This window comes from Chiloscyllium plagiosum, chromosome 41 (assembly GCF_004010195.1).
Source record: "Chiloscyllium plagiosum isolate BGI_BamShark_2017 chromosome 41, ASM401019v2, whole genome shotgun sequence".
Taxonomy (NCBI): domain Eukaryota; kingdom Metazoa; phylum Chordata; class Chondrichthyes; order Orectolobiformes; family Hemiscylliidae; genus Chiloscyllium; species Chiloscyllium plagiosum.
The window spans coordinates 14,281,396-14,293,307 of NC_057750.1; the positions used below are offsets into that span (position 1 = coordinate 14,281,396).

At 38.8% G+C, this 11,912-nt stretch overlaps 1 protein-coding gene across 1 annotated transcript in view; it reads left to right on the plus strand.

The window, feature by feature from the left end:
• The window catches only part of LOC122542710 (ryanodine receptor 1-like), a 393,921-nt gene that overhangs the window by 127,233 nt on the left and 254,776 nt on the right, over positions 1–11,912 (plus strand). The window contains exons 21-29 of the mRNA XM_043680690.1: positions 406–451; positions 1,934–2,038; positions 2,782–2,885; positions 2,983–3,066; positions 6,011–6,170; positions 7,398–7,545; positions 8,541–8,746; positions 9,426–9,600; positions 10,539–10,747. Of these exons, the coding sequence (XP_043536625.1) occupies positions 406–451; positions 1,934–2,038; positions 2,782–2,885; positions 2,983–3,066; positions 6,011–6,170; positions 7,398–7,545; positions 8,541–8,746; positions 9,426–9,600; positions 10,539–10,747 (1,237 nt within the window). The remainder of the gene's footprint in view (positions 1–405; positions 452–1,933; positions 2,039–2,781; positions 2,886–2,982; positions 3,067–6,010; positions 6,171–7,397; positions 7,546–8,540; positions 8,747–9,425; positions 9,601–10,538; positions 10,748–11,912) is intronic.

Sequence of the window (11,912 nt, forward strand, 5' to 3'; positions counted from 1 at the left end):
GTTTTTCAAATGCTATCGCTGTCATCATTTCTCCAACTTTAGAATTTGCTTGCACTGGTTTGAAAAACTTAATTCTTGAAGCTGCTTACTTTAACTTCAAAATAGTCACACTTTGACAATAATATGTAGATCCCTTGAAATACTGTAGTGATATTTTATAAATTGTATCGTATTATTTAAAATTTGAATATTGTTGAAAGCACTAAGAACTGGAGACATGATGTCTGCAATTATGCCAATAGAAGATACAAGTTATATTGCATCACAAGATTTACATTTTTCAAAGCAAATAAAATTTATTGTATTTCAAAATAATTTAGTAATGAAAGCACTATTAGCTAAACCACAGTGAAGGAAAGCTTTGAAATTGAAAGATTGTTAATTTTTATTTCTACCTGTCAACAGATTGTGTGTCATATTTCTATGGGGATCGGTGAAGCTTAGTGAGATTGTTGGTTTTGAGTTATTGTGAATTCAGTTACAGCAGATCCAGCAGGCAAGGCTGGTTTGGGAAAAGCAGCTAAGAGACTGTGTCAGCTTTGTGTCTTATATGCCTTGGAGCACCTTGGAAGTCATGAGATAGAAACCAGATCTACATCTGAAACGGAATAAATGTTAGATCTGTGCTCTATGATGGATTTGAAAGTGAGACTCGTGTTTAGTATGAGACAAAAAGTTTTAAAATGTGGAAGAATGACTGGAAAGTTGGTTTAGCTGGAAGCTATGAGAAGAAATCTACAGTAATCCTCTCAATAAAAGGCAGTTCATCTTGTAGTTGGAATTCTCAGCTTAATTAACTTGGTTGCAGTTTGGAAACATAACTGTGGGAAACCACAGTATTTTGTGATGTTTGTTGCAGGAGTCACAGGGAAGCCCATTTTGGTGCTGTGGAATTGAGTCATAAGGCTGGTAAAGAAATTGGAGCACTGTTTAGCCAAAAGCTAAGTGGAAGGAATCCCATGTGATTTTGTAACTGGGCAAATAGCTGGAACATCGAAGAGAAATCAGAGCGAATTCCAGACAGTTGTAATATACTTCTTGAGCTGGTCGCAGGAAAAACAAATTAACCTCAGAGTAAGTTATGGATACTTTTTGGGTGTAGGGGAAGAGCTAAAATTAGAATTAAGTTTATAAGCTATGATGTTTAGCCAATAGTGCTTATATTATTAAATTCTTTTGATATACAATAAATTGTATTTGCTTTGAAAAATGTAAACCTTGTGATGCAGTTCTAGCATTTAATTGTTTGTGGTTCTGTTCGCCGGATCCACTAGAATTGTAACATAGCTTTGTAAAAAAAAAGGGTTATATCTATTTTCCTTCACACTCTGGGCCAGGTTTTCCAGTGAATGGAATTACCACCCTAGCCCTTCGTTTTTATGAAAGAAGGGAACTCCACATTGTTAAATACCGGACTTTGGTTGTTGAGGGTTGGGGGGTAGGGAGGCACTCTGGAGAGAACTTCATTTTCATCCTTGGGATGTAGATTATGACTGTGATGCTGTTGAATGTCAAGGATTGATAGCTAGACTTTTTTTTTGTTGGATATAATCATTCCTGGCATCTGTGTGGTATGGATGTCTTTGCCATTGGTAAACAAAAAGCCCTGGAAGCTAGGGATAGAATGGTCTGCAGTTGCTATTCAAATGCTTCCTTATTTTGTATGTTGTTATATCTGCTTGAGTTCAGAGAAATTGATTAACCATATATCTGTAGCTCCTCATTATTGATTTAAAGCTAGTGATTCTGAGAAGTTAGCAAAACTAAATAATATTTCCCCAATTAATGATTTGACATCACTATGCTTATATTTTCTATGAAATAATTAAATTCCATGTCAACTTCTTGTAGTTATATTGAGGAAATGTGGTTTCAACTGTCATCAAAATAAGGCTTAATTTCAGTAAGCGTTCCTTTTCTCCTTTTTATCTAGATTGTCCTACCGCCTCACCTGGAGAGGATACGAGAGAAATTAGCTGAAAATATCCATGAACTTTGGTCTTTGACAAAGATTGAGTTGGGTTGGACATATGGAATAGTAAGAAAAGTCTTGTTAATTATAATGTCTCAACTGTAAGAACTAATTATGTACTAAAAGTGTTAATGTCCAAGTAAGTATTCCTGGAAGTAAATTGCTAGAACAGTGTCTTTTCAGGGGAAACTGAAAATTATTGACTGACTTGTTGGCCAATAATTTTCTGGAAAAAGATGAGCCTTGAGCCCAGACTGAGGTGACATGGCCTGATTTAAAAGTTTCTTACGCGACCGAATTTCTGTTACTTGTTGTAATCAATTAAGCCATCAGGATAAATAAGGGAGATGAAGAAAAATCCTTAAAATTTTGATCAGGTATGATGCTGTAATTGAAAAGCAGTTTTCAACAACTTCTTATCCGACTCTTTAAAGATGTTTACCGAATCCTGCCTCTGGAATTCAGGCAGAAAGGAATTGTAGCACCCTGCTGCATCATAAAATAGTTTAATAACAGCCCAAAAAAAGCATCATCACTACCCAAATTGTACTCATGTATTTTGATTGGATTCTATTCATGATTATTTTAATAATATTATGAAATCATATTATACCCAATGTGAAGCAAGGGATTTTTATCTCCAGATGATTAAGCCTTTATTAACACTTAATTGTTTACATGTTTTTAATTTGGAAGCACATCAGAGTGTGTTCCTTTTTATTTCAAAACTTACTGCTACAGCAGATTTTTCCATTCTCACAATGGAATGAACCATCCGACCACTCATTATTGTGTTTCTTTACCTGTAGATTCGAGATGACAACAAGAAACTGCATCCTTGTTTGGTGGAGTTTAACAAACTGCCCGAGGCTGAGAGAAACTACAACTTACAAATGTCAGGTGAAACTCTGAAGTAAGTACCATCTAATTCTGCTTACCTGACATGATCTTGCTCCAGCTTATTAGATGTATGTTAAAAAAACTGATTTTCTTTAAACATCTCTCCTCAGAACCCTGTTAGCGCTGGGTTGCCATGTTGGAATGGCTGATGAAAAGGCAGAAGAAAATCTGAAGAAAATTAAATTGGCCAAATCGTAGGTTTTGTTTGTTTCGTAGACTGTTAAGTATTTATAAATTATGTATAGATGGTTTGCATTAAATGTGGTGAGCCAGAGAGTGACCTGATGTGTCCACATGAAGTAAGAAATATTTCCTTTGGTAGTCTGTGATGTATTACGGGATATTTGTACACACTTTGTCTTTTGTTTAATTTATTCTTTCGTGGGATGTTGGCAGAGTGGTTTGCTTGGCAGTTTCCGAGGGTAAATAGGAGTCAACTACTTTATTATGGACCTGGAATAACAGTCAGCCAGATTGAATAAAGACAGCTGCACTTTTTTCCTAAAAGCTGTTAATGAAACAGATGAGTTATTAAAACTTTCAGTGATCATGGTCATGTTACTGAAACTAGCTTTATATTCCAGACTTATTAAATCTACCCCCTCCCTGTGCAAACCTCTCCCCTTGATAGTTCTTTAACTCTCCTCTGTTCCCTGATTTAACCTTTTGTTGAGGGCCAATCCTCCCAGCAACCATTCTTGCGATAGGCTTAAGAGTCTAAAAGTAGTAATTTAACAGTGTGACTTCCACAAATTTGGTTCCTCTTAAACATGTGCAGCCAATATGCCTGGAAAGTAACAAAAAATTGATTTGTTCTGACAGCTTTTTTGCTTTGTCCTCCAACTGATCTAACTGGTTCGTAGTAAATGCCTCCATTCTCCGTGGGAGTGAAAAAAAAAGATTTTTGATCTGAAAACTGATACTAACATGTCCCTTAGAGCTGAGTATGAACATGAAAATCTAATAGTTGGCTAGAATCTTTGTGTTTAAACGTCACAAGTTATCAATAAATTGGTTTTGCAAAGCTGTACTAATTAATGTGCTCTCATAATTGTACTAATCACATGGGAAAATCTCCAATGACATGATCTTATTAGTCTGGCCACTGCAAGAGGAATGCTATGAGCACAGGAAACCTCTATGAAATGCTTTGGTCAGTATCACCAAGGCATTTGACCATGTGAGCAAAGATACTCTATTTAAGTGACTGGAGAAAATTGGTTGCCCCCTATAGCTACTCAATTTGGTGGCTTTTGATTACAACTCGCTGGGTAACGTACAATGTGATGGAACAATATTTTCAGCCACTTAAGATCCACAGTTTGGTCAAATAGGATTGTGATCTAACATCAATTGTCTTTGGCATGTTCGTCTCTTTGCTGCTGTAGTAGATCTTCAATTCACCTACAGAGAGTGTCTACTTATTTATCAGAATTGACAGTAAACTGTTCAGCCTTGCTTGTCTGAGATCTAAAGGTACGCCATAACCTCATCAAGATCTATGCTGACAATACCACAATAGCATTTCATACCAAGGATCACCTTGGCAAATGGACAGTCTCTAAGATACCTGTAAAGCACTCAGTTTGCCCATTAGCATCAGAAAGACAAAACGCGGGGCCATCAACATTTTCAATGTGATTCTGGCAATGCTGATAGGTCTTATGTACGTAGGCTGTACAGTCACCAGCAATCTGTTACTAGATACTGAAGTCAATACACACATTGGAAAAGCAGCAGTTATTCTGTTTAGGCTGATTAATATTTTGCTAAACTGTAGCTACTTGCCTGAGAGTATGAAACTGTGAATCTACACCAAATCTGTGTCCTCAGTGCACATCTGGTACAGTGGTGGGACCTTTTAGATTAGATTACTTACAGTGTGGAAACAGGCCCTTCGGCCCAACAAGTCCACACCGCCCCGCCGAAGCGCAACCCACCCATACCCCTACATTTACCCCTTACCTAACACTACGGACAATTTAGCATGGCCAATTCACCTGACCTGCACATCTTTGGACTGTGGGAGGAAACCGGAGCACCCGGAGGAAACCCACGCAGACACGGGGAGAACGTGCAAACTCCACACAGTCAGTCGCCTGAGGCGGGAACTGAACCCGGGTCTCTGGCGCTGCGAGGCAGCAGTGCTAACCACTGTGCCACCGTGCCGCCCACTATATGCCGACCTGTACAATATATGTTAGGAAGGCGAATAAACTAAACAGTTTTCACCTTTAGCTCTCTCTGATTATGTCCTCGGCATCTTTAGGGAGGACCAGATCAGTAACATTTTGGTCCAGGAACATTTTGCTTTCCTCAGATATACCCATTGCTAAAATAACAATGTCTGCACTGGTTTGGCAACATTCACCTGATCTATAAAAGCTGTTTGCCAAAGAGCTTCTTTATAGTGGATCAGCCACAGGGTTATGACCACCTGACTGTCCAATCATCTACTACAAAGACTCCTGAAAGTGAGACATGAAGATAGTGGACATTAACGTTGCCAGTGAAACTTGGAAACAGTCTCTGGTGGTAATGCGCTTTGAATGCTGACTATTTAGAAAGGAAGAAGGGAGCAAAATGAAAAGCTGAGTTGGCCGGTAAGAAACTCCGTAAAATCAGAGGCCAGCAAATTGTGCATCTTCTCACCCACTTCCTCTGCAGGCTTCTGAGTCACATCAGGTGATGATTTATAAAGTTGACCAACACAGCACAAGGCATAGTCTTAAAAGATGGGAGGCTGTCACCTCTGTTTATTATTAACCCATCACTGTTTTAACTTTTCAGGCTCTTAGATTACATAGGCATGTTTAGTTGACATAAAATGATGTATCTCAGTTAGAATTTGATCATGAAACTACTTTCAGGAAAGGAAATGTACTGTCTTTCCATCTCTAAACTGAATCTGCGTAAGTGATTTTAGCTAAGTGTTGAACTGTCAATTGCCACTTCCAATATATAGACATTCAGTACACTTCATTCGTTCATATTTCTGTTACTTTTATGCCGGTATAAATATATAGTGAATATAAGAGTCAGTACCTATAAAAATCATAATGCACATAGGAAATGGGACTGTTTCCTCTTTGCATCAGTTAATTTTTTTAATTAAAGGCTCTTTTATTTTTCCAAAAGGTACCTGATGTCAAATGGATACAAGCCTGCTCCACTTGACCTTGCCCATGTCAAACTGACTCCAGCTCAAAATACTCTGGTGGACAAATTGGCTGAAAATGGTCATAACGTCTGGGCAAGGGACCGCATCCGTCAAGGATGGACATACAGTATTTTGCAGGTAAAAGGCAGTAAAAGGATCTAGAAATGTATTTCACATCTTAAGAGTGCATGGGTAATTGAATGATTACATTTCAAAATATTTAGATATTCTTTCACCCTATTTCTTTGAACCTCAAATATGTTATGCAGACCTTTCCTCATTTTTTTATTGGAGGCAAACATTTGTTGATGTATTAAATCGGTACATTTGTCTTGTGTTATTGGGAGGAATTCAGCATTGCCACAAATTGTTTTTGTCTTTTATTCTGTATTGATTCACTTGATAATGATTTGAACTGAGCAAGTATTCAAGAAAATGCCAATGAGTTGTCTTCTGATACTCAATGGAATAGATCATTGCAAAGACTTGTTAAGCAGCAACATCAAATAGAGATAAGTAAAGTAGGAGAAAGTGAGAACGGAGGATGCTGGAGATCAGATCAAAAAGTGTAGTGCTGGAAAAGTGCAGCCGGTCAGGCAGTATCCGAGGAGCAGAGTCGATGTTTCGATCATAAGCTTTTCATCAGCAATGTGATGAAGAGACTCTCCTGCCTGACCGGCTATGCTTTTCCAGCACCACACTTTTTGACTAGTGACAAGTAAACACCACTATGAAGAGTTTGAATAACCTTACGTAAGAAGAAGCGTTATCAGTCTACTTAATCCTGATGATTCTCCTGTGTCCATTGTAGGGAATTCTGAGTCAAAAAAGTTGGTGAACCCGTGTTGAAACATAATTCTAAAACTTTCAAACATAACCTTATCCTGTCTTGATCCCGTTGAGTTCTGGCTTTAACAGATTCAGTCTCCTCTCGGGAGACAAACCATTTCAAAGGCAACTGCATACCTCCGTTTAAACAAAGGTTTTGTTTCGACCACTGTGGATCAAGTATTCCTGGACTCAGAGAAGCCTGACTTAATTATGATCCTGCTCCACAGTTACCTGATGAAAGAGCAGCGCTCCGAAAGCTAGTGCTTCCAAATAAACCTGACTATAACCTAGTGTTGTGTGATTTTCAACTTTGTCCACCCCAGTCCAACACCAGCACTTCCACATCATGACTTAATTACTGAGAGGGTAGCAATCTTTTACTGACACTCGTTTCTAATTTGGTGTTAAGGCATGAAATAATACAATTCTGAGAGATCTGTAGTATTCAGCAATGACACTTGTGTTGAAAATGAAATTTAGATCCAATAACTTTCCCATTTTCAGCAAAATGATTTTACTTCTTTTGGCTTACAGGATATTGGTAATAAGAGAAATCCTCGCCTTGTACCATACAACCTCCTGGATGAACGTACTAAGAAAACAAACAGAGACAGTTTGAATGAGGCTGTCCGCACCCTGATTGGTTATGGCTACAATATCGAGCCACCAGATCAAGAAGCCAGTATGTAAACTTAAAACCTGAATCACCCAGTTTGATAATCATCTACTATGAATAATGGACTGGTCAAGGCTGTAGTGACTATTGGAAAATTTAGTAATACCTTGTCCAACGTAAATTAGCAGTACTTGAATAACTGTCCAAGTTTTGTTTAGTTTACTTGTTCTCACAAAAGGATGTACTTGACTCATTCAAATAATTTTAGATGTAAACTTCTGTGTAAATTAACTGTGGAAATCTGTTTTCAACATTATTGGTCAGCGGCTGGAAAACCCTTTTTGTTCAAAGGCAAGTTAGTGCACAGCACAGGTGGGGTAATATGAAAATTAATTTCGTTTGGTGCTGCCAAAACTGTCAGTTAGTTACAGAAAAGATGGCAAATAGAAAATGTGTTGATAATCTCCTTTTGGTGAAATTGAAGAAAAATTGTGAATGTGCTTGTTTACAAATTCCTGTGGAATTAAAATACACGAGCTGTTCATTATCAAGGCCTGTTTTACAGTTACCGTTAATCAGATTCTGATTTTGCAAAATTTTCAGATATTTATTGGTGTTTTGAGATCACATTGTGCAATTCTGTTTCTGAGAGTTCCAGATAAACAGCCTTAATCTCTGCAAATTACACGATTATTCATTTTCTATCTATTACACTTCTATAGTAAGTGGAAATTTCTTCAAATATTATAGCTTATCTTTTAACCTAACCCACATATAGCCATTATGTTAAATGCTTCTGCTAAGGTATGGAAGTTTCAAACGTCCTCATTCACACACCCCTAATTCACCTTCCTTTGCCTTGCAGGGAAGTAGAGAAAAGCACTTTGTGCATGTAGCAAATTTTGGGAATGTTGGATTAATCACAGGAACATTGTAAATATTACTGACTGTATATATAGTAGGGTATAAAAAATTAACACTTCTTATCTTTATTATGTTAAAGTGCTGCTGCATTTAAAAAAAGATATTTTAATTGTCCTGGTTGTGATTTGTTCTGCTAGCTGCCCATGTCCCAGGTATAACTCGGAATGAAAAGGTTCGGCTGTTCCGTGCTGAGAAGTCATATGCAGTGAAGAGTGGCAAATGGTACTTTGAATTTGAAGCTGTGACCATAGGAGAAATGAGAGTAGGATGGGCACGACCCGAATGTAGACCTGACCTACCATTAGGAGCTGATGATCTTGCTTTTGTTTTTAATGGATTTAAGGTTTGTTCTACTTTCTTTTTCCAGTTCTCTTGAAACTAGCTACTCACTCTCTATGGTGTAGTTACATGACAGTGAAAGCCCTCTCTCATCTTGCTCTTCCTGTGAGATGATCGATATAAAGTAAAAAGTTTTCGAACATTTTAGCCAAACTTGATGATAGATCTCATTGGTATACTTTGTGTAGAAATGATCAATGGACAGTGAGCAAGTGCAAGCTCTGGTGGATTTCATACTTTGCTAAGCCATCCAGCTTGACCTAAAACTTTATCTTTCAAGTAGTAGTGCACAAAACAAAGTAACATGTAGCAAAGGCTGCCATTGATTATTGTAAGAATTTTAAAATAAATATTTGTTAAGGATAGGGATAGTTACTCTAAACATTAGTTTTATAATTTCCTTTTGTATATGTGCATTATCATTGATAGCTAGAAGCTTTAGCAGGTAGCCATTACTTTTAATACTCTCAAGGACGGCATTGTGCCGGGGCAATGAAAAATATTCAGCAAATCTCTGCTTGCCATAAACCATGAAGTTTAATTTTGTCATTTTCAGTTCATATTTAATCTGTTAGTAGTTTGTGAAAATTGCATCAAAATAAACTTCATGCTGGCCACAAGCTCCAGTCATCATCTGTGGTGTTAACTTTCCTTTTGCTCTTTGTGAATGTTTTAAACTGCAGGGTCAGCGCTGGCATATAGGGAGTGAACCATTTGGTCGTACGTGGCAGTCAGGTGATGTGGTTGGTTGCATGATTGACCTACATGAAATGAACATCATGTTCACACTTAATGGAGAGATGCTTATCAGAGACTCTGGGTCTGAGTTGGCTTTCAAAGACATCGAAATAGGCGATGGTGAGTTCTTGCCTGGGAACGGGAAAGATGCCAAGAAGGATTTACTCTAGAGATGATGAATGGCTTGGCTCTGGGTTCCCCCAACTGTGTGAATCTAGTTTCAGTTGGATGATGTAAGAAGTTATAATGGAATGTACAAAGATTTAACAACTTTCTGTAACAGATTGTATCTCATCGATCTGCATTGTTAGGCATACATGCGTTTTGTAGAAGGGTTAACAATATTTTTTGGGGGCTGCTGTTGAAATTTTTTTTGATGGCTACCTTTTGACTTTCAAGATTTTATTTGGTTTTCTTGTCACATTCTCATTAATTTACAAGCATAGGAACTGGAGAGGCCCTTCATTTCTGCTCTACCATTCAATAATTTATGGTCTCAGCTTCACTTAACTGACTACAGTTGATGAGGCCCTTAAGTGGTCATTAATTGACTATTTAAGGGCCTTAATGGACCCTTAGTGGACGGCACGGTGGCACAGTGGTTAGCACTGCTGCCTCACAGCGCCAGAGACACGGGTTCAATTCCCGCCTGAGCCGACTGTCTGTGTGGAGTTTGCACATTCTCCCTGTGTCTGCGTGGGTTTCCTCCGGGTGCTCCGGTTTCCTCCCACAATCCAAAAAAAATGTGCAGATTAGGTGAATTGGCCATGCTAAATTGCACGTAGTTTAGTTGTAGGGGAATGGGTCTGGGTGGGTTGCGTGTGGACTTGTTGGGCCAAAGGGCCTGTTTCCACACTGTAAGTAATCTAATCTAATCTAATAGATGACATGTCAAGAAGTTTGACCATGACCTCCCATACAGGACTTAATTTCTGAGGCAACAGGGAAATAGATATCTCCCTGGTGCCAACCTGAGTATTTTGTCTTCGGTTTCATTTCCATGTTGTGTTTGATTTCCATGGTTCGGTTTCATTTCCATGTTCCATATGCCTTTTCAGGATTTGTTCCAGTGTGCAGCCTGGGCCTTTCTCAGGTCGGACGCATTAACCTGGGCCAAGACGTTAGCAGCCTGAGATATTTCACCATATGCGGTTTGCAAGAAGGCTTTGAACCCTTTGCTGTAAATATGAAACGGCCCATCACAATGTGGTTCAGCAAAAGTTTGCCTCAGTTTGTTCCAGTTCCCACTGATCACAGTCATGTTGAGGTAAGGTTCAAAGTAAAAATAGTGAAGTGTAGGAGTGGTGTAAACCACTAGTGATTCAATCGCAGTCAGTAATCAAAATTTTATTGGACATCTAATACTGAGTGCAGTTTCACGCTTCACCCTACAGAAAAATATTGAATAATCAAGGAGACAGTGGTTTAATGGTGATATTCTATCCAGAGCCTGAGGCTAATACTGTGCTGATTTGACACTGGTTCAAATCCCATCACAGCAGCTAATAGAATTTGAATTCAATTATTCTTTTAAAAATGTTCTGGAATTGAAAGCTATTTCCAGTGACGATTTGGATAAAACTAATATCAATTGTCGTGAAATAATTCCATCTGATTCTCTAATGGGCCTTTACTTCAGGAAAGGAAATCTGGTGTAAGTGTGACTGCAGACTCTCAGCAATGTGATTGACATTTTAACTGCTTTCAAAGGGCAATTTAGGATAGGCACCAAATACTGGCATTGTCAGTGGTCCACATGCCATGCATAAATAGTAAGAAAAATAAAAATGACAAGTTGGGTGGTATCTGTGGAGAGATTGAAGGGAGGATTGTTAAAATGGGGGCGAGCATATGGCAGCAAGTAGGAGAGTCAGACTGGGGAAAGGTCCAAACATTTTTGGAAGCCTGTTCTAGCCTGCTGACTTCTGGGTTTTGTGAAGCTGGAACAAGGATTGTTCCACATGCCCCAGAAAGAGGCAGGCATAACTGGGGCCAATGCAGGTGCCAATAGCCATTCCTTTGACTTGGCAGAAGAAAGATGATTCTGTTCGCCGGGCTGGGAATTTGTGTTGCAGACCTTTCGTCCCCTGTCTAGGTGACATCCTCATTGCTTGGGAGCTTCCTGTGAAGCGCTTCTGTGATCTTTCCTGTGCCAAACTCTACTTAGGACAAACAGGAAGACAGCTAACGATCCGCATCCATGAACACCAACTAGCCACGAAACGACACGACCAGCTATCTTTAGTAGCCACATATGCAGATGACAAGCAACATGAATTCGACTGGGACAACACTACTATTATAGAACAAGCCAAACAGAGAACAGCCAGGGAATTCCTAGAGGCATGGCACTCATCCACAGATTCAATCAATAAGCACATCGACCTGGACCCAATATACCGGCCACTGCAGCGGACAGCTGGAACTAACAA